Below are 23,943 nucleotides of genomic sequence, written 5' to 3' on the forward strand. Positions count from 1 at the left end.
ATTCTGGTAGTGAGAAAGACTCATAATCTTCTTGAGGATATCTACAAATTAGGCCTAGGGCAACAGAGTGAGACTTTGTCTCCAAAAAAGAAAAAAAAAAAAAGAAAAGAAAAAGAAATACTGTTGAAAGCCAGTACAGTGGCTCACGCCTGTAATCTCAGCACTTTGGGAGGCTGAAGTGGAAGGATCACTTGAGCCAAGGAGTTCAAGAGCAACCTGGGCAATACAGCAAGACTCCATCTCTACTAAAAAAAAAAAAAAAAAAAAAATTAGCGAGGCATGGCGGCACATGCCACCATGTACTCTCAGTAGTCTCAGCAACTTGGGAGGCTGGGAGGCTGATGTGGGAGGACTGCTTGAGCCCAGGAGTTCAAGGTTGCAGTGAGCTATGATCCCACCACTGCACTCTAGACTATGCAACAGAACAAAACCTTGCCTCAAAAAAATAAAAATAAAAAAAGGTGATAAATTGTAGATCCAAAAATATCAAAGGCCGGGTATGGTGGCCCTCACCTGTAATCCCATCACTTTGGGAGGCTGAGGCAAGAGGAGCGCTTAAACAGAGGAGTTTAAGACCAACCTGGGCAACATAAGCAAGATCCTGTCTCTACAAAAATTTAAACAATTAGCCAGGCATGCTGGGATACGCCTATAGTCCAAGGTACTAGGGAGACTGAGGCAAGTGGATACCTTGAGCCCAACAGTCTGAGGTTGCAGTGAGCTACAATCATGCCACTGTACTCTATCCTAGGCAACCGAATGAGACCCTGTCTCAAAAAAAAAAAAAAAAAAAAAAAAAAAATCAAATGTAAAAGAGAAACTTGAGTCTAGAACTCTAAACACAAGCATGTATACACATGTATATGTATATATGTATATATTTTTAAAGATGGGGTCTATGTTGCCCAGGCTGGTCTTGAACTCCTGGGCTCAAGCAATCCTCCTGCCTCAGCCTCCCAAAAAGCTGGAACTACAGGCACATGCCACCATGCCCTGCATAAAAGCAATTTTTAAAAGGCTGAATCTGTTCTCTTGTAAATAAGATCACTATGTTTGATATTTTGGGGTCTCTGAAAATTGGACATTTTGACTATGCATTATAAAACTTCAAATTGGTTTGTAATATTTTTCATTATTATGAAACATGATTTCATGTGAACTACAGCTCTTACTAAATTTAAGTATTAAAGAAATATTAATCTAAAATTAAAATACATTTTCCCATATTTCTGCTGATTTAAAAACTTAAAGATAATCGAGATATCCTTATTATTTATTTAAACCCAAGGCTTAAAATAAAAGCCCGCTTTATTTTAAAATTAATCTTTCATCAAGCATCCAATAAACATATGAGTGAAGACAAAAATGAGAATCAAAAGATATGGATTGTAGTCCCAGTTCTGATCCTAACACATCCTAGGCAGGTTTTTTTCTTTTCTTTAACCTTTCTGGGCCCTGTAATACACAGATATATGAAGTATTCCATGAAAAATTACACTTACCAGCTTTGTAAGATATAGTGTTCGTCTTTGCCACTGATTTTTTATAACACAAGTACACCGCTGATCCCCACTGGATTTAAAAAAAAAGACATATTTAATTTTTAAAAGGTAGGAACTTGATAAAAAGGAATCTCTTTGAGCTCTCTAGTATGCCTTATCTAAGATGTAGTAACAAATTTCTCTCTGCTAGCTATTTTCAGTTGGCTGTTTTGTCAACATTTTATTGGGATCACTGTCCACTTTTCTTTCAGAAGTAAATTGTAACTTTTTTTTCCCTTGCAACAGCAATAACATGAAGAAAACTTGACTCTTTTAAACAAAGCTAAGCCACAACCATTTAGATTTTATTCTAAGTCCAAACTGTGGGTATAAATGATAAACTACGAAATATCAACTCAAGTGCATACCTTCAACTCCACAATCTGTTTCAGATATTGCTAGGTTTTTCTGCAACCCTTTATGCCTCAAGAGTTGTAATTTGTTAAATCCACTTCCTTATTTCCTACTTTCTCCAAAATTCATTTCCAAATCAGACTTTAATCACCACTCCTTAAAAGAATAACTTAACTTCCAATTTTTTTTTTTTAACGGAGTCTCACGCTGTCACTCAGGCTGGAGTACAGTGGTGCGATCTTGGCTCACTGCAACCTCCACCTCCTGGATTCAAGTGATTCTCATGCCTCAGCCTCCCAAGTAGCTGGGATTACAGGCATGTGCCACCATGACTGGCTGATTTTTTTTTTTTTTTGAGATGGATCGCAGTGGTGCAATCTCGGCTCACTGCTACATCCGTCTCCCTGGTTCAAGTTATTCTCCTGCCTCAGCCTCCAGGAGTAGCTAGGATTACAGGAGTGCACCACCATGCCCAGCTAATTTTTGTATTTTTAGTAGAGACAGGGTTTCACCATGTTGGCCATCGTGTTGGCCAGGCTGGTCTCGAACTCCTGATCTCAGGTAATCCGTCCACTTCAGCTTCCCAAAGTGTTGGGATTACAGGTGTGAGCCACCATGCCCAGCCTCTTTTTATTCTTATTTATCATTACATGCTATATTTGCTTGTTAATGTCTTTCTGACTTGAATATATGCTTAATGAGGGTACGGATTTTGTTTTCTTCACCACTATACTCCCACAGGCTCACACATAGTAGTTCAGTAAGTATTACTAAATAACTATATACATAATTTATTTAAAAGTTTTAAAATAAGGGTAAAATAGTTTTATGGAACATATTCTTTACACAATCCATGCAAATGAAGAAGTGTAATGTCACTGATAATTAAAAGTATATAATAAAAATTTTTATTACTATTTAATGTGATTTGTACAACTCTACCCCTACTACCCTGGATTGCAATAATCTCCCAAACGGTCTTCCTCCTTCCACCTTTGCTTCCCGCCATAGTCTATCACTACATAAATGAGTGATCTTTTTAAATCAAATGTCAGAGCATGTCACTGTTCTGTTCAAAATCTCAGTCTCTCTCAGAATAAAAGCCAAAGTCCTTACAATCACCTAAAGGCCCTGATCATCTACCCCCAATTCCAATCTCTTTATTCTCTTCATAATTTATTCTGCTTTAAGACACACCATTGTCTTTATTGTTCCCAAAACATGCCAGGAATGCTCCCTCCTTGAGGCCCTTTGCACAGACTGTTCCCTATATTTCAAACATTCTTTGCCTGTGATATCTGAATGATTAACTACCTGCCTTCAAATATTACTTTCAAATAAGGGCTTCCCTGACCACTCAATTTAAAATTGCAAGTCATTTCCCACTACTCCCAGTCCCCTTTTATGCTACTGTAGGTTTTCTTTTTCACTACAGTACTTACCACTTTCTAACATACTATACTTTAAAAGTTATTTGTTTAAAATTTATTATCATCTATTTTCATCCACTCTGATAAGTTCTATATTCTGTTATCATTAATACCTAAAACAGTGCCTGGTGCATTATAGGTGCTGCATAAAGTATTTGCTGAATGAACTAATCTTGGAGCAGAGGTTTCTAGGTAGAAGGAATGTCAAGAGGAAAGGCCCTGATATGGAAGTATGCCCATCATGACCTAAGAGCTAAAGAGGCAATGACAGCAGAGAAGAATAAATGAGCTACTGATGGGAGATAAGGAAGCCAGATCATATGGGTCCTTTTAGGCTGTTTTAAGGATTTTGGCTTTTATTACTCTTGGAGATAGTGAAAGCCACTGGAGGGTTTTGAGTAGAAGACAGGCATTATTTGATTTACAGTCAAAAGGTCACTCTGAGTACTATGTTGAGAAGTGGGGGTAGGAGACAAGGAAGAAAGCAAGTACTCATAATTATTTTGGATCAGTAATCCAGGCAAAAATCATGAGAGTTTGAATATGGGTAGCAACAGTGGGAATGATGAAAAGAGGTCAGATTCTGGGCATATTCTGAAAATAGAGACAAAAAAAATACCCTATTTGATTATATGATGTACAGTGTAAGAGCCAAAGACGATGCCAATGCCTGAGTAAAAGAAAGGAAGAAGCTCAATTGAGATGGAGAAGACTGTGGATAAAGCAGATTTGGGGTGAAGATAAGGGGTTCAGTTTTAGACATGTTAAGTTTGAAATATCTATTAGACATCCAAGCGAAGAACTAAATAGAGTTAAGGTGAGTGGTCTGAAATGGACACACAAACTTGAGAGATGTCACCACTTGAGGTATAGGTAATGAGAGATACATTTACGTGGCACACTTCCTCACCTCGTGGGGAGTAAACTCAAGTATCACCTTATCAGAGAGTCTTCCTTTCACCATTTTACATACAATAACAAGGCTCCCTCCACCCTGCCTAGTTCTCCCTATCACCCCTCTCTTGCATTTTTTTTCCTCCTTAGCATGTATCGCCATTTGGCATATTATATATTTTCTTAACTATTATCTAAATATAACAAAGTTTACTTACATAAGACTAAGTAAACATTAATGGGTAGCTCTGAGAGACTCAAAATATAAGCTTTTAGTGTCTGAACTTTGTATCTATTTTGGATGTAGAGAAGCCTTTTTGTTGGCTTGTTTCTTGTGTAATCCTTTCAAGAATGAAATAAGAATTGTACTTACTAGAGTTATTTCTGAATAAAAAATGCATTATATACCTGTCAAAGGCCAGGTGACAAGTAGATACTTAAAGGTCAGGACTAAAACTTTGGAAAAATCATCAGTATTACAGAAAATACAGACAAGTTACATAAGTATTTTCATGTAAGAAGCCAAGTGTCTGAATATAAATTATTTTCCAACTTTGGTTTCTCTGATATTTAGTTCACACTCACTTAATAAAGTTCTCATTTATACATACTTAAAAATCTGATGAATAACAATCAGAGAAGATATCATAAATTGCATTATACAATCACTTAAAAATATTTTATCATGAAATGACAATCTGCTGAGTATTCAAAAACCTAACAAATCTTTGCTTTTCAACTTTAAGTATCTGTCAGCCTTCCAAATGATGAATAGCTAATAGCAAAATGTGGTCAAACTAAAGTGAAAGAGAACAATACTAAAATATCTATCTTATTTAAAACACACAACACACATAAAATAATATGTTTGGCTATCTGTAAATATCTTACTAAAAAACAAAAACCCTTAATCTTTTATTTTAATATAGTTTAATGAATTATGTTGAGATTGTAGCCTTGGGAAATTTTCTCTTGATGGAAAAATATTAAAGCATTTATAAAAATAAAATCCCAACACAGCAACGAACATAAGCAACATTTAACACATTAATCTACTGGAAAAATATTTTTTAAGTCACATGAATATGTAAAAGTCAAGTAGATATTATGAATACAGGCAAACAAATTTTGGTTTATCAAATGGGTAAAAAAAATTTATAAAAATGGGTTCTTTATTGGAAAGTCCCAACTCTACTTCCCAATAAATCCAATTTGAAAAGATAGCAAGAAAATTTCAATAATAACTTTGGTGACAACAAAAAGAGAACTATATGACCATTTGGATATAGTAGAAACCAGAGGGAATATTCTAAAATGAAAAACAAGGAATTAAAAATACAGTATAAGTTACGGGGCTCTGTAGGAAAGAGAACCACGGATATTAAAATTAAGAGCGAGGCCAGGCATGGTGGCTCATGCCTGTAATTCCAGCACTTTGGAAGGCCGAGGTGGGTGGATCACCTGAGGTCTGGTGTTTGAGACTGGCCTGGCCAACATGGTAAAACCCCGTCTCTACTAAAAAAAAAAAAAAAAAAAAAAATACAAAAATTAGCCGCGTGCGGTGGCAGGCACCCTTAATCCCAGCTACTCAGGAGGCTGAGGCAGGAGAATCCCTTGAACCTGGGAGGCGGAGGTTGAGGTGTGCAGAGATCATACCATTGCACTCCAGCCTGGGTGACAAGAGTGAAACTCCATCTCAAAAAAAAAAAAAGAAATAAAGAAAAGAATTAAAAGCATTTTCCAAATTTTTTTACACACAAGGTTCAGGGTGAAAAAGAAAAAGGAGTCATTGTTCTAAAACTACTTTAAACTCTCTACCAATAAGTATCCACATTGTAGTTCGCCACAGCAAAAACATACTTTCAAATTCCTCCTCTTTCCCACAGAATTAGGTACATGATTTAATCACTTGCTTTGTTAACAGTTCTACTTTTTTTCTTTTTCTTTTCTTTTTTTTTTTTTGAGACAGAGTCTCGTTCTGTCGCCCAGACTGGAGTGCAGTGGTATGATCTCGGCTCACTGCAACCTCTGCCTCCCAGGTTCAAGCAATTCTCCTGCCTCAGCCTCCCAAGTATCTGGGATTACAGGCGTGCACGCCGAGGCCTGGCTAATTTTTGTATTTTAGTAGACAGGGTTTCAGCATGCTGGTCAGGCTGGTCACAAACTCCTGACCTCAAGTGATCCAACTGCCTCAAGTCTCCCAGAGTGTTGGGATTACACGTCATAGCGCCCAGCTCAATTCTACTTTTCTAAGTAAACTCACTAAATCAAATGCTGACATTCTTGGACAGTTGTAAAACAAGAGCCATGTGGAAAGAGTATTTAAAAAACACCCGTAAGGAGACTCGGCCAGGTGCAATGGCTCACACTTGTAATTCCAGCACTTTGGAAGACTGAGGCAGGCAGATCACTTGAGGTTAGGAGTTCAAGACCAGCCTGGCCAATATGGTAAAACCCTGTCTCCACTAAAAACAAAAACAAAAAAAACAACAAAAAACAAAAATTGGCCGGGCGTGGTGGTGCACGCCTGTAATCCCAGCTACTCGGGAGGCTGGGATAGGAGGATCACTTGAACCCAGGAGGCTGAGGTTGCAGGAAGCTGAGATCATGCCACTGCACTCCATCCTGGGTGACACAGTGAGACTTTGTCTAAAACAAAACAAAAAAAACTCTTAACGAGAGTCAAAAACTAAGGAGATAGTACCACATTTGCCAAAAATTAGTTATGTGTTTTAAAGCCAGTCAAGCAAGCTACCTGGACTAAATATTCTTATTCATAAATTTCTGCAATTTTAGATCATATGATCACTCTAAGTTCTCATCCAGCTCTAAAATACTGTAATTAGGTTCTAATATCAAATCAAAGTCCAAATCATTTAAGGCTATGGTCCAAGGTTTAAAACAAAGTAATTTTCGAAAACTCTTTTCTTAAGCTTAACATGGACTAAACCAGATGCTATTATCATCCTCATTTTACAATCATGAAACAGGCACAGAGAGGGTAAGTTACTTGTCCTAGGTCACACAGTCAGTAAGGGTCAGAGATAGGATATAGACCCAGACACTCTAGAACCAGAGTCTGTGCTCTGAATTACTAATCTACACTGATTTTAATCACTATGAAATACAGAATACAGATATCCTTTGCTATCTTATTGAGAGGGTTAAAACCAAATTCAGGGTCCCAAAATTTGTACTGTATCCAGCCACATATCAATACACCCCAGTTTTTCCTCTTTTTGCTTTATCTTAACCCTCAGTACCTCATGTTGCTATATTAAGAGAGGGAAAAAAAGTTTTAAAAGTCTACTTCCTGGCCGGGCATGGTGGCTCATACCTGCAATCCCAGCACTTTGGGAGGCTCAGGTGGGCAGATCACAAGGTCAGGAGTTCAAGACCAGCCTGACCAACATGGCAAAACCCCATCTCTACTAAAAATACAAAAATTAGTCGGGCATGGTGGCGTGTGCCTGTAATCCCAGCTACTCAGGAGGCTGAGGCAGGAGAATTGCTTGAACCTGGGAGGTGAAGGTTGCTGTGAGCCGAGATGGCGCCACTGCACTCCAGCCCGGGTGACAGAGTGATACTCCGTCTCAAAAAAAAAAAAAAAAAAAAGTCTGCTTCCCTATACTTCAGAAAAAAGAACATGAATTTTTAAAAAGTCAACTTCCATAAAAACTTAATACATGCTGAAATGTGTATAAAATCTTTAGATCTTAGCAAAGTCTTAATTTACATAATTATAACAGGACACTGTAAATATCTGCTCTAACATCTTTAAGAAATTAACTTTAGAGAAAAATAAAAAAAAGAAACAAAATCCACACCATAAGACAAGGTGAGAAAAAATGAAATAAAATAAAAAGAAATTAGATTTACAGCTAAGCAAAGTAACTTATGCCTGCAATCCTAGTGCTCTGGGAGGCCAAAGAGGGAGGATTGCTTGAGGCCAGGAGATCAAGATCAGTCTGGGCAATACAATAAGACCCAGTATCTACAAAAAAATTTGAAAATTAGTCGAGCATGGTGGTGCATGCCTGTAGTCCCAGTTATTTGGGAGGCTGAAGTAGGAGAATCATGTTAGCCCAAGAGTTTGAGGCTACAGAGAGCTATGATCATGCTACTGCTGTACTCCAACCTGGGTGACAGAGCAAGATCCTGTCTCTAAAAAAAAAAAAAAAAAAACCAAAGAAAAAGAAAGAAAGAAATTAAATTTAAAATTTTGTGATTAAAAACCCAATTGTTGGCCAGGCACAGGGGCTCACGTCTGTAATTCCAGTACTTTGGGAGACTGAAGTAAGAGGATTGCTGGAGCTCAGGAGTTTGAGACGAGCCTGGCGTACGTAGGGAAACCCCAACTCTACAAAAAAATTAAAAATCAGCCGGATATGGTGGTGCACACCTGTAGTTGATCCATCGAGCTACTCGAGAGGCTAAGGTGGGAGGATCACTTGAGCCCAAGAGGTCAAGGCTGCAATGAGCCATAAGCAGGCTACTATACTCCAGCCTGGGCAATAGAACAAGACCCTGTCTCTAAAAAAAACAAAAGAAAAACCCAATTGTTTCTTCAGAGCAGCTGCAGTAGAAAAAAAGAAAAAAAAGACCCAATTGTTGACAAAGTTATGAAAAACAAAACAAAACAAAACAATATTCTCACACTTTATTGGTAGGAATTTTAATTGGTTAAACCCTTCTGGATAAAATCTTAATAGTAAATATATGCTTTGATCCAGAAATTCCAGGACAAACCATAAGGAAATAATTAACGCAGTACAGTGCTCAGGAGTTTGGTTCTGGAGTTCTGCAGCCTGAATTTGAACCTTGCTTTAACTACTAATTGAAGGTATGACCATGGGAAAGTAACCAGTAACCACCTCTTTAACTCTCAAATTTTCTTCTTTGTAAAATGGGGAGAAAATACCTATTCAGGGTGGTTATGTGGAACTGAATTATTGAATATGAACTACTTAGAACAGTGTATAGCACAGAAGAGCTAAATAAATGTAACTTGTTTTATAGAAGATTTGGTTATAAGTATGTTCATAACAGCTTGCTTGTAACATTTTAAAAAATCAGAATCTAAAGGTCTTTACAAAAGAGGATAATAAATACATTGTGGCACATCCATTTAATACAATAATATTTAGCCATTCAATAATGTATTTAATACACTGATATTAAGTATATTTAATATTTAATAAATATATTAAAATATTAACCTCCACAATAAGCAAATGCAAATTAAAATTAGAACAATTTTGTATTATATAGTCAATAATTAAAAAGTCAATAACCAATAACAACCAATGTTGGTGAGGTGTGGGAACCTAGGAAATAGCATTCTCATAAACTATGGCTGCTGGGAGTAAAAACTGCCACAGCGTTTTCAGAACAATAGTTCAACACTTTCAAAATGGTCAGCATACTCATGGACCCATCAGTTCCACTTACAATTATTTATTCTTCCAGAGACACTCAAATATCTACAGCAAATGCACAGCGTTAATCAAAGCAGCGTTACTAGCAATGGAAAAAACTGAAAATAACTTGAATTCATCATTCTGCATTTGTACTTTCTGGAATATTATGCAGTCGTTAAAAGAATTAAGTAAAAAATTATATAAACTGATAAAGATAGAAAAAAGGCTTATATCAGAATATAAAGAAATTTCCATTATTTGAATACCATACAATCATAAAAAAAGAATGAAATCATGTCCTGTGCAGCAACATGATGCAGATGGAGGTCATCATCCTAAGTAAACTAATGCAGACACAGAAAACTAAATACTGCATTTTCTCACTTATAAGTGAGAGTTAAACATTGGGTATACCTGGACATAAAGATGGGAACAAAAGACACTAGGGACTACTCAAGGGGGAAGACAGGGAGGAAAGCAAGGGCTAATAAACCACCCATTGGGTTCTATGCTCACTATCTGGGAGACGGGTTCAATCATACCCTAAACCTCAGCATCATGCAATACATACCTGTGTAACAAACCTGCACATGTACCCCGATTTTAAAATAAAAAGTGAAAAAAGAAAAAGGAAATACAAAAAAATTCAAATTAAAAAAAATTAAGGATTAATTTATTATACATACCCCACATATGTGACACAAAAGGTCTGGAAGGATACAAGTCAAATTGCTCATTGTTACCCCTGACAAAACATGGAAGTAGGAACAAGAACCTTCACTTTCTCACTTTCTACTTCATAGATCTATAATTTAGATACTCCCCTCCAATTTTCTTTAAGTATACATTCCTTTTTTTTTTTTTTTAATTCAAAACAGTAATAAAAGAACAAAGACAAGACAGTTAAGGATCATGCATGGGTGGACTTTGGCTTTTACTAAGAGTGAGATGGGAAGCCATTAAGGGTTTTAAGCAGAGTAGTGATAGGATCTGATCTATGTTTTTAAAGGATCACTCTTGTCTATGCAAAGAATACAACAGAGAGAGCAGAGTGGAAGAATTGATCAGTTAGATAAAAAACTATGGCCTGCATTTGGCCCAAGGTCTGTTCTTGTATATCTAAACTAAGAATAGTTTTTGCTTTTATAAATAAGGGTTAAAAAAAAGAGATGACTATGAGACAGAGATTGTATGACCTGTAAAACCTAATTTATTACCTAGCTCTTTAAAGAAAAAATTTGCCTGACCCCTGGATTAGAACACTACTGCAATAATCCCATTAAGACACAATTATGGCTTAGACTAGGGTTATGGCAATAGAGGTGCTGAGAAGTGGCCATGTTCAAGATACGTTTTGAAATTATAGTTAACAGAGTTTACAGAAGAACTGAATGAGGAGAAGATAAAGGTTAAGTTTACTCCAAGGTTTTTCAGTGTGAGTTACTAGAAGAATGGAATTTCCATTTGCTAGATAAGGAAGACTATGGGGATAAGCAGGTTGGAGTTCAGTTTTGGATATAATAAATTTGAGATGCTCCATTATATGATATTCAAGAAGGGATGATGAATTAGAGAAGTCCAGATTAGACAAATTTAGAAGTCATCCACACATGGCCTGTATTTAAATGATTAGATCACCAAAGGAGTATGTTTAGGTGGTGAAGATAAATGGTTTGAGGACTGAACCATGAGGCACTCCATTGTATAGGGATGGGGAGATGAAAAGGAATTGGCAAAGGCAGAAAGGGAATGACTGGTGAGGTAAAAGGAAAAAACAAGAGAGTACCTAAGAAGAAAGTATATTTCTTCTTCATGGCACTGTTTCAAGAAGGAAGAAATAATCATTTATGTAGAAACTTGCTGAAAAATTAAAACAAAGAATTGATCTCTGGATATGACAACAAGAGAAATCTTGATGGAGTGATGGAGACAAAAGGCTGACCAGAAAGAACAAACTGAGGAATGGGGCAGAATATACTCAACTCTTTCCAGAACTTTTACTGTAAAGGATAATGAAATGCGGCAATGGAAGGAGAGGAATATGAGATCAAGAAGTTTTATAAAGATAAGAAATCTGTGCATGTTGGAAGAAAAAGGGAGGGAAAAACTGATGATTTACAAAAAAGTAGGGAGGACTACTAAAGCCATGTCCTCAAATAGGTAAATTGAGATGTGGGATCTAGTCCTATTGAGGTGTGGGATCTAGTCCACAAGTGGAAGGATACTCATTGCTTTTGTAGTGGGCAGGGGGGGTGGGGGAAATTATTTTTTTAATTAAAAATAAGAGTTCTTTGCAGTTTCTTTTGAAAGTGCAAAGTACTTTCCAAAAAATAAAATATCTAACATCTTTAAAAACACATTTTTCAATTCTGTAATTATACTATGCTGTTTTCAAAAAAAAAAAAAAAAAATTTAAAATTATGCTCTTTTCATCAGTGGTTAATGTTATCAGTGCAAGTAAGTCACTTACCATACTGTTATTGAGATTCTTGTCGACTTTGCAGAACGTGTGTGGTGGGCTTTCTCCTTTACTGGGTATAATAATACATATGTCAGTGACAGCCAATGTATTCTGAGTCATGTTTTCAGAGGCTCTTCGGTAAGTGATATAAATTCTTTGTGATGAGGTACTCCCACTGATATTTGCGGGGCGTCCATAGGGAGTACTCTGAATAATTTCACAACCCTGTTTCAATCTTTCCTTCCAGTCATATAAAACCCTAAAAATAAAATTTAAAAATGAATACACAAATACACAAAGCACTTTAAATATGAAAAGTAATGTTCTCAGGCATCATCAACTGATCCTTAAATGTAGCAGTGTGGTAAAAATATTCCAATCTTACTGCAATTTTGAAATGCATGGTCTTGTATACATCAAAGAATAACTCTTTTCCCCACCAAAAACTTTGTTTTAAGGAAAAATTCTGATAAACCATTGTTTTTGTTAATATAAACCAGAGAAAAGGCACAATTAAATGTGAAGGTACCTGTTTTGGCACATCATTTAATATAGTTATTATTTTTTTTTGGTCTCTAAAACAAGCACCTTCTTTAGAAAAAGCAACTAGCATTTTGGCCAAAGTTAAAATTTTACAAAAGGTTACTTGCCCAACTGTGTAGAGTATGCTTGCACACTTTTATCTCCAATACTTTCCTTAGCTTTAAGAGAGAGTTTTAGGCTAAGACAATCTAACTTCAAATCCATCCTTAATCAAAAGTCTGGGTGAGGCACTAGGCTTTTATTTTTTCTTTGTTGGGGTAAAATTGTAGGCTTTTAGTACAGGGTGGACCTGGCATTTGTTCATTAAGTTTTGAATATTTAAGCACTTGGGGGCACTAAAAAAAATAGTGCTTAAAAAATATTAGTTTATTCCCTCACTGAATTCATTGATTTGTACTTTAATGCCAAGTCCTTAGCACGAGTAAAAAAATAAAAATAAAATAAGCTATATATTGTTTTTTTGAGACGGAGTCTCAGAGTCTCACTCTGTCACCCAGGCTGGAGTGCAGTGTCATGATCTTGGCTCACTGCAACCTCTGCCTCCCAGGTTCAAGCAATTCTCCAGCCTCGGCCTCCCAAGTAGCTGGGATTATAGGTGTGTGGCACCACACCCAACTAATTTTTGTATTTTTAGTAGAGGCGAAGTTTCACCATGTTGGCCAGGCTGGTTTCGAACTCCTGACCTCAAGTGACCTGTCTGCCTCAGCCTCCCAAAGTGTTGGGATTACAGGTGTAAGCCACCGTGCCTAGCTACAAATTAAATGTGTTTTTGTATTTGCTATAAAGCTATAAATTGTGTTTTTGCATTTGCCATAAAACTTGTAACAAGCAATGTCTTCATCATCAATCAATATTCTCTCATATAAAATCCACTATAAAAATAAAATATAATGACAAAAACTAGTCAAATTATTATTATTTTTTTTTTTTGAGATGGAGTTTTGCTCTTGTTGCCCAGGCTGGAATGCAATGGCATGACCTTGGCTCACTGCAACCTCCGCCTCCCGGGTTCAAGCAATTCTCCCGCTGCCTCAGCCTCCCAAGTAGCTGAGATTACAGGCACACACCACTACAACAGACTAAGTTTGTATTTTTAGTAGAGACAGGGTTTTGCCATGTTGGTCAAGCTGATCTCGAACTCCCGACCTCAGGTGATCTACCCACCTAGGCCTCCCAAAGCACTGGGATTACAGGCATGAGCCACTGTGCCTGGCCAAATTATTTCTAATATAAGTTTTAATTTCACTTTTTGTTCTGGCCATCAACAATTTTTTTTTTTTTAAATCTTCTCAACATTTTGAAAATTCACAGTTAAATCCGATGCTTAATCATAGCAACTGCATGAACCCTAATGTTAGGTTAAGTGCTTATTCTTTCTTCTTTTGGTCTTGTTTTACTTTTTTTTTTAACTTAAAAAAAGGGCACCTACACACAAAGAAGTTAGACAATCTAAATTCAAATTCCTCCCTCCTGTTACTAGCTGCAGTTCTGTAAGCAGTTACTTAACCTCTCTGCCTTATACTCAGCTATAAAATCTAAATATTTTGGCTTCAAAGGATTCCATAAAGAAAGTAAAAAGAACCTACAGAAAATATGTGTAAATCATTTAACTGATAAGGGACTTTATCTAGAATATGTTAAGAACTCTTATAGCTAAACAAATAAAAAGACAACCAAATTAAAAATGGGGAAAGGATCTGAATAGACATTTCTCCAAAGATACACAAACTTGTCAGTAAGCACATAAAAAGATGCTCAACATCATTAGCCATCAAGTGAATGCAAATCAAGACCATATGAGATACTATCTCACACCTACTGGGGCAGCAATAATCAAAATAATATGAAATGCTGACTAGGACATGGAGAAATAGGAACCCTCATGTACCGCAAGTGGGAATGCAATATGGTACAGTTGCTTAGCAGTCTGGCAGTTCCTCAAAAGGCTGAACATGAAATTACCATATGACCCAGCAATGTCACTCCTAGGTATATACATATAAAAAATGAAAATATATGTCCACATAAAAACTTGCAAAAGAATATTCATGGCAATATTATTTATAATAGCCCAAAAGTGGAAAAGTCTCAAACATCCATCAACAGATGAATAAATTGTGTTATACCCATATGACGGAATACTATTGTCATAAAATGGAATAAAGTACTGACACATACTATAACATGGATGACCCTTGAAAACATTATAAGTGAAAGAAGTCAATCAAAAAAGATCATATACATAGTATGATTCTATTTATATGAAATGTGCAAAACAGGCAAATCCATAAAGACAGAAAGTAATCTAAGGCTAAGTGAGTTAGGAAATTAGGGAGCAACTATTAATGAGTACAGTGTTTCTTTTTGACATGATAAAAATGTCATAGAATTTACTGTGGTGATGGTTGCATAACTCTGAAAATACTAAAAACTATTAAACTGTACACTTTAAATAAATGAGTGGCTGTATGGTACATGAATTATATCTCAATAATAAAGCACCCCAAGTAAAGCTCTAATTTACCCCAAGATCCTTCTTTGATACACATAGTTAACAATCCATCTATAATGGAGCTGGGTGTGGTGGCTCACATCTGTAATCCCAGTACTTTGGGAGGCCAAGGCAGGGGGATCACTTGAGGCCAGGAGTTCGAGACTAGCCTGGGCAACATAGCAAGACCCTGTCTCTACAAAAAAATTAAAAACTAGCCAGGCGTGATGGCGTGTATCTATAGTACCAGCTACTCAGGAGGCTGAGGCAGGAGGATCACTTGAGGCCAGGAGTTTGAGGCTGCAGTGAGCTATGATCATGCCACTGCACTCCAGCTGGGTGATAAGAGATTGACCCTGTCTCTTTAAAAAAAAGAAAATCCAGCCAGGTGCGGGTGGCTCACGCCTATAATCCCAGCACTTTGGGAGGCCGAGGCAGCAAAGCTTGCAGTGAGCCGAGATCGCGCCACTGCACTCCAGCCTGGGTGACAGAGCGAGACCCCGTCTCAAAAAAAAAAAAAAAAAAATCCATCTATGCTGATCATTATAACATGCCTAAAAGCCTTTTTTCATATTTTAAAAATAATCAAAAATTTTCCAATCAGGATAATACATTAATTTTCTAGTACTTTCCTGCAAATTTTTTTCAAATTCTCTCCCCTGCCTCTAACAGAAAGAAACTCAGGCACGGTAAGACTGCTGGGAACTGTAGGATAAAGAGAGACAAAAGGAAATATGGAGAGAACACAGGTTTCTGAATACAAACTTGTCTATTTTTCTAAATCTGCCATACATCTATTAATGACCAAAATGAACAATTAATCTCAAAATCTACAAGGCATATTATTTGGATCAATAACAGTAAGTCATTTAAAAAAATACTTACCCCAGATCTGTAAGTGGAGGCTTATCTCTTCCTCTTCTATAGCAAAGGTAAATCTGTGGCCCCACAAGACTTCCATTATTAAGATCAGCTGACAATCCAGTTGGGGTAATATCAATACAAATATAATCCCGTGGGACTTCCTCCCCAAGAGATTTGATAATAACTGAAACATCTGTAATAGGTTCTTTTGGTTTAGCTACTTTATGACAAGCATCATTGAAGTGAATTTCTTCTTCTAGAGGCTTTGAAACATCAGTTAATCCTGCTACAACAAAGTAGTCAGCAACACGAGGCCCCTTGTCTTCAATCATCTTCCATTACAGAAGGTTACATCTAAAAGGAAAGTAAAAGAGTAGTACTCCCCTATAATAAGCAAAATAAATATAAGTGGTTTGTGTGCATATAAGAACAAAAACTACAAAAAGAGCACTAGCTCCTTGATAAACACACTAGCATTATATATTTAACTTACATGTAAAAAGAATTTTTTTAACAATAAAAACATCTTTAGCAATCTTTTATTATAAAAGTAATGGATGAATTCCCAATTTTGGCAATATGAAAACCTACATTACCTAAGTAGACAACAAAAAGAGATCTTTTTAAATGCACAGTCTGGCCAGGCGCAAGTGGCTCACGCCTGTAATCCCAGCACTTTGGAAGGCCGAGGAGGGTGGATCACCTGAGGTCAAGAGTTTGAGCCCAGCCTGGCCAACATGGTGAAACCCTGTCTCTACTAAAATACCAAAAATTAGCTGGGCATGGTGGCAGGTTCCTGTAATCCCAGCTACTCAGGAGGCTGAGGCATGAGAATCGCTTGAACCTGGGAAGCAGAGGTTGCAGTGAGCCGAGATCAGACCACTGCACTCCAGCCTGGGCAAAAAGAGTGAAACTCCACCTCAAATAAATAAATAAATAAATAAATAAATAAATAAATAAATGCACAGTCGTTCAATAAGCGCTTTTAAATATAAATCTTACATAGACTTGTAAGAATGTAAGGGTAATTCCTAGGTCCCCAAAACACTGAGGAAACCAAAAGTCAGAATGCAGTCTGTAAATTACCACTGAGTGGGGAAATTTACTGATCTCCTCAATAATCAAGAGGTTTGTGTGTTTATTTTGTTTTATTCTTCTGAGATGGGGGGGGGGGGGGTCTCACTATGTTTCCCAGGCTGGTCTTGAACTCCTGGGGTCCAATGATCCTCCCATCTCAGTCTACCAAAGTGCTGGGATTACAGGCATAAGCCACCGCACCTGATCCGGTTTGTGTTTTAGAAGGCATTAAAAGCATGGGAGATAAGCACTTCAGACCACATAGACAGAGAATTGGAACTGAGCCACCTGTATAAAGCCGAGAGTTTCAAAGGACTATTACTCCCAGCCAAAGAGTGGATTTAAAAGACCTATCCACTGACACAGGGAGATAATAAAGTTGTAGGGAGGGTGGTAGGGGAGTCTCCTCTGATAATTCATAACAACAGGCCTATTCACACTTGGGTTTGGGGTTTGAACTTACACCATATGGATGGTCCCAGGAAACTAAGAAATTAATAACAAAAGTGTTCTCAGGTTGGCCGAGCACGGTGGCTCGCGCCTGTAATCCCAGCACTTTGGGAGGCTGAGGCGGGCAGATTACCTGAGGTTGGAGTTCAAGACCAGCTTGAACAACATGGAGAAACCCCATCTCTACTAAAAATACAAAATTAGCCAGGCATGGTGGCACATGCCTGTAATCCCAGCTACTCGGGAGGCTGAGGCAGGAGAATCGCTTGAACCCAGGAGGAAGAGGTTGTGGTAAGCTGAGATCGCACCATTGCACTCCAGCCTGGGCAACAAGAGCGAAACTCCCGTCTCAAAAAGAAAAAAAAAAAAACTGTTCTCAAGCTAGTGATACCCCTTGAAAAGTAAAACAGCTCTTGAGGGTACAGCCTCAACCCAGGTTTTCCACAAACAAAGCCCAGTGGAAGACAAGCTTCTGTTCCAAAACTACAAAAGCACACACACAAAAATCTACCAGAAGTAAGTCTCAGCAGATATATCAAAGAGAATAATTTTAAATAATAAAAGTAAGAGAGTATAACAGTAATGCATGCTCACAATAGATTCAAAGAAAAAATACACAGAATCTATCATATATCTGCAGTCTCCTTTGGTTGTCTGGTATCACTTAATTTTATTTATGTATTTATTTATTTTTGAGACAGGGTCTCGCTCTGTCGCCCAGGCTGAAATGGAGTAGCGCAAACATGGCTCACTGCAGCTTTGACCACCTGGGCTCAAGCAATCCTTCTGCCTCAGCCTCCCACGCAGCTGGGACCACAGGTGTGCACCACTGCGCGTGGCTAGTTTGTTTTTGTTGTAGAGACAGAGTCTCATTTTGTTGCCCAGGCTGGTCTCAAATTCCTGGGCTCAAGAGATTCTCCCACCTCAGCCTCCCAAAGTGTTGGGATTACAGGCGTGAGCCACCATATCCAACCTATTTTTTTCTTTAACTAGGAGAATACATTCCACAGTACCATCATTATTTATGTATCTCTATAATAGGAAAAAAGTTTAATGTAAAACAATTTCCCAGATTTTGTTTCATGTTAGACACACTTCCAATAAGTGCAAAGAAAAGATTCCATGGACAAATAAATTACGTATACACACTACAGGTCTCTTTGGATATTTACTTATATATATAAAAATACTAAATCCTCAGCAATCTTCTGATAAAGGTAGCCGATAAACTTTGCTTAACTCAGGATTTCCCTAGTCTATTTGAACAATGAACCATATTTTCCCACTTAACAACAAGAAACAACCCTAAGAAAATGCTAGTTTACAGTAAACAACCTTCCTTTGTAGACCATAAAATCTCAGGGCAAAGATATTCTTATGTAGTATATACTTGTTTACAATATAATTATTAACATTTTAATCGAAATCCCAAAACTCATTTAATTTTCTATATTGCTAATGTCATCAGTTTTCAGAATTCGTGACACATTTCTTGGAATCTGTATTAATCGCTCAAATATACTGTAAGTATTCTCACTATTTTCTTTAAAAATGAGACTAGGCTGGGCAAGGTGGCTCATGCCTGTCATCCCAGCACTTTGGGAGGCCAACGCGGGTGGATCACAAGGTCAGGAGTTTGAGACCAGCCCAGCCAATATGGTGAAACCCCATTTCTACTAAAAATACAAAAATTAGCCAAGCACGGTGGCATGTGCCTGTAGTCCCAGCTACTCGGGAGGCAGAGGCAGGAGAATCGCTTGAACCCGGGAGGCGGAGGTTGCAGTGAGCCGAGATCATGCCACTGCACTCCAGCTTGGGCGACCGAGCGAGACTCTGTCCGGAAAAAAAAGAAAAAAAAAAAGGCACTAAAGAAGGATTAAATGTTTCTCCTTGTTTTATTTACATACTAATGGCACCTATGCAGCAATTTCCTTATATATAGGATTTCTACATATGATAAAGGGCTTAACCTTTTCAGAAATGCCTCCTAGATGGACACTTAAAAAGAAAGTGTTAACAACCTGTTCTTCTGAGAAGGCTATTAAATGCTGACTCATCACCCTCAGCTCACTGCATATAACAAGTGCTCCCAAAAAAAGAGCAGTTTTACCCAATTGACCATCTGTTTAAGAAAGCTGCAGAATAACAAAAGCACTTTTGTTTTTTTTTCCTCCAGTTCATTAGTCTTTGAAAACAATTTTTAAAGGGCTGCATAGTATTTTATTTTATGGATATACCATTTTTGACCTATGTGCTTACTGTAGATCATTTATTACTTCTACTTATTTTGCTAATATTTTTTAAAGGGTACAATGAATAATCTTGATAAACCTCTGGATACAATTTTAGGATTTCTTCAGGATACATTTACTGAAATAGAATTATTAGGTCAAAGGTTATATCAGCCTTTACTTATGTGCTTTCATGTGTGCATGAATTTTATATTATAAGCTCTAAATACATATAACCTTAAAAATTACTCTGGTAAAGTATTTTCATTCCATCATAATGAAGAAACTAAAACATCCTCCTTTTTCCTACACACTAACTTTACGTTTTTTAAACTAAAGCATGGCCAGGCGTGGTGGCTCATGCCTGTAATACCAGCACTTTGGAAGGCCAAGGCAGGCAGATCACTTGAGGTCAGGAGTTCGAGACCAGGCTGGCCAACACAGTGAAACCCCATCTCTACTTAAAATACAAAAAAAAATTAGCGGGGCATGGTGGTACATGCCTGAAATCCCAGCTACTCAGGAGGCTGAGGCAGGAGAATTGCTTGAACCCGGAAGGCAGAGGCTGCAGTGAGCTGAGATCACGCCACTGCACTCCAGCCTGGGCAAGAGTGAGACTCTGTCTCAAAATAATAAATAAACAAATAAACAAACAAACTAAAGTAGACACTTACTATTGCATAAAATAGTTTTATGTCTTGCTATGTAGAAAGAAGGGTAAGAGGCCAGGCAGAGTGGCTCATGCCTGTAATCCCAGCACTTTGGGGAGGCCGAGATGGGTGGATCACTTGAGGTCAGCAGTTCAAGACCAGCCTGGCCAACATGGTGAAACCCCGTTTCTACCAAAAATACAAAAACCAGCCAGGCATGATGGTGCATGCCTATAATCCCAGCTACCTGAGAGGCTGAGGAACAAGAATCACCTGAACGCTGTAGGCAGCGGTTGCAATGAGCCAAGATCATGCCACTGTACTCCAGCCTGGGCAACAGAGGTAGACTCTGTCTCAAAAAAAAAAAGAGGAAAGAGAAGAGATACAGTATTTTCATGAAAACATATATTTAATAAGTTTTTTTTAGAACTACCACCTTATCCTTGGAAATAACTAGCTATTATAAGTACATATTTGAGATACATTAACTTATAAAATTCCTTTTCATTAGCTCTTTTGAGTATTTTTCACAAAATTTAATAATTTGAACTCATTCACAATAGAACACAGGAAATAACTACTAAAAGGGAACTGTATTCTTTACATTGAAGATTTTGTCTCTAATAAATGGTGTTGAATTAATAGTGACCCAAGGCACATCTTGAGACATCTTTCAATTGAATTACTTTGTATCATTTGTTACCCATAATTATTACGTGGAGAATATATTCCAAATTATTAAGACTTCTGGAAAATTAAGGTTTCACTGTGTTTAATACAGAAAATAGCTAACTGAAACAAATCAAAATGAAAGTGAAAAACTACTTACACATTACAAAAAGTTTCTTTCTGAAAAAGATGACAGATTTCAATGTGCGAACTCCGCAGCCTCAGAGTTTGAGAAATAACTGTATTGAAAAGAGTAAGAATTGGACTTAAATTCATTCCAATCAAATATTTCCCCCAATATGCCTGAGGATACTTAAAGTTCTGTTAATAGTGATAATTACTAAACTGACTTCATGTATTGTTTTCTTATGGTTAAGAGCCAATAAGCAATTTTTAAAAACAAGTTCTTCGGGAAACACGTTTCAGTAAAGAATAAATACATACTTTAAAAACAAAACATGCTGAAGAGAGGCAATGAGGAAAAAAAAGAAAAAACAAGCACATAAGGGGGAGAAAAAGAAAGCAAGAAGAATAAATAAGGGTACAAAAGAGGAAATGTGTACAGGGTAAAGAGCGTAAGAAAGAACAACATGCCTATTTCTGGGGCACTGTGTACAGAGCCTCATTCACATGGGAAAAATGTATACATTTAACATAATTCAAATATAGACTCAAGTAACTTCCATATAAAAAAATTTCAAAGAATACCCAAAAGTACTTTCCCTTTATTACAAATTTCAAAGATACTACAGTCAGCCTTCCGTATCCATGAGTTCCACATCCATACCATGGATTGAAAAAATGTTTTGTTGTTGTTGTTGTTGTTGTTTTTGAGACAGTTTTGCTCTTGTTGCCCAGGCTGGAGTGCAGTGGCTCGATCTTGGCTCACCGCAACCTCCACCTCCAAGGTTCAAGAGATTCTTCTGCCTCCGCCTCCCAAGTAGCTGGGATTACAGGCATGTGCCACCATGCCCAGCTAATTTTGTATTTTCAGTAGAGACTGGGTTTCTCCATGTTGGTCAGGCTGGTCTCGAACTCCTAACCTCAGGTGATCTGCCTGCCTCGGCCTCCCAAAGTGCTGGGATTACAGGCATGAGCCACCACATATGGCCCGAAAAGATGTTTTTCAAAAACAATAAAAATAACAGACTGGGCTCAGTGGCTCACGTCTGTAATTCCAGCACTTTGAGAGGCCAAGGCAGGAGGATCGTTTCAGCCCAAGAGTTCAAAGCCAGCCTGGGCAATATAATGAGATCCCATCTCTAAAAAAAAAAAAAAAAAAGAAAGAAAGTTAGTGCCAGGCAGGGTGGCACATGCCTGTATTCTCAGCTACTCAGGAGACTGAGGCACGAGAATCACTTGAGCCCAGGAAGCTGAGGCTGCAGTGAGCCCTGATCACACCACTGCACTCCAGCCTGGGTAACAGAGTAAAGCTCTATCTCAAATGAATGATACAACAAAAAAATGTAGTACAAATTTAACAAAATAATTCGGTATAACTATTTATATAGCATTTAATGGAATTAGGTATTATAGATAATCTAGAGGTGATTTAAAGTAGACAGGAAGGGCCAGGTGCGGTGGCTCATGCCTGTAATCCCAGCACTTTGGGAGGCCGAGGTGGGCGGATCACGAGATCAGGAGATCGAGACCATCCTGGCTAACACAGTGAAACCCTGTCTCTACTAAAAATACAAAAAATTAGCCAGGCGTGGTGGCGGGCTCCTGTAGTCCCAGCTACTCGGGAGGCTGAGCCAGGAGAATGGCATGAACCCGGGAGGCGGAGCTTGCAGTGAGCCAAGATCACGCCACTGCACTCCAGTCTGGGCGACAGAGCCAGACTCCATCTCAAAACTAACTAGCTAACTAACTAACTAACTAACTAAAGTATACCGGAGGATGTGTGTAGATTATATGCAAATACTACACCATTTTACATAAGGGGCTTGAGTATATGTGGACTTTGGTATCCAAGGGGTGGAGGTTGGGGGTATCCTGGAACTAATCCTTGGAGGATACCAAGGGGCAAATGTACTTAAATAGAATCATTTATATCAAATCTCACCAAGGAACCAAAGTCTTCTGAACAAGAGACTAAGCAATGTCATATTACGGAATTCAATATGTCAATATCATATTTTTTTAATTAAGTAATTTAGTAACTTGTAATTATGAGTCATTTTAAACACTAGATGGAAAGATGATGCCACTGACAAAGTCTTAAGAGCATAGCCAGACCAACTGTATTGTACCAAGCACTATAGGTTAGCTTTAACAACAGACACATGCACACACAAAAGGAGTTTCAGTAGGAGTCAATAGCTTCTGCAGGGAAACAAGCTGCAGCACAGAAATCATAAGCACCTCAAGAGGAAGAAACCACAGCTTTAACCAACATGGAATATCTACTAACAACCAGGAAACAGGAGCAGCTACACCCAGACACAAGATTCATCTAACTTGGTTAGGTCCTTGACGTGTGTGTGTGTGTCTGTGAGAAGTGGAAGAGAAGGGGGTAAGGGCATAAACTGAGTCAAGAATTTAATAAACACCAGGTACAGTAGCTCACATCTATAATCCCAGCACTTTGGGAGGCTGAGGCCTGCGAATCGCTAGAGCTCAGGAATTGGAGACATGACAAAATCCTGTCTTTACAAAAAATACCAAAAGTAGCCAGGCATGGTGGTGCAGTCCTGTAGTCCCAGCTCCTTGGTGGGGCTGGGATGGGAGGATTGCTTGAGCCCAGGAGGTCGAGGCTGCAGTGAGCCTTGTTCACACCTCTGCACTCCAGTCAGCCTGGGTGACCAAGCTAGACCTTGTCTCAAAAAAAAAAAAAAAAAAAAAAAAAAAAAAAAAAAAAAAAAAAAA

The 23,943-nt window shown here is 37.8% G+C and overlaps 1 protein-coding gene across 2 annotated transcripts in view; it reads right to left on the minus strand.

Moving 5' to 3' along the window:
* DENND4A (DENN domain containing 4A) overlaps window positions 1–23,943 on the minus strand; it is a 130,130-nt gene that overhangs the window by 77,927 nt on the left and 28,260 nt on the right. Inside the window, exons 2-5 of one of the 2 annotated variants that reach the window (XM_025390372.1) lie at window positions 21,236–21,314; window positions 16,020–16,352; window positions 12,110–12,359; window positions 1,503–1,572 (exon numbers count right to left, since the gene is read on the minus strand). In XM_025390372.1, the coding sequence (XP_025246157.1) occupies window positions 1,503–1,572; window positions 12,110–12,359; window positions 16,020–16,330 (631 nt within the window). In that variant the 5' untranslated portion in view covers window positions 16,331–16,352; window positions 21,236–21,314. The remainder of the gene's footprint in view (window positions 1–1,502; window positions 1,573–12,109; window positions 12,360–16,019; window positions 16,353–21,235; window positions 21,315–23,943) is intronic. The other variant, XM_025390373.1, reaches the window with a different exon arrangement.

This window comes from Theropithecus gelada, chromosome 7a (genome assembly GCF_003255815.1).
Source record: "Theropithecus gelada isolate Dixy chromosome 7a, Tgel_1.0, whole genome shotgun sequence".
NCBI lineage: Eukaryota > Metazoa > Chordata > Mammalia > Primates > Cercopithecidae > Theropithecus > Theropithecus gelada.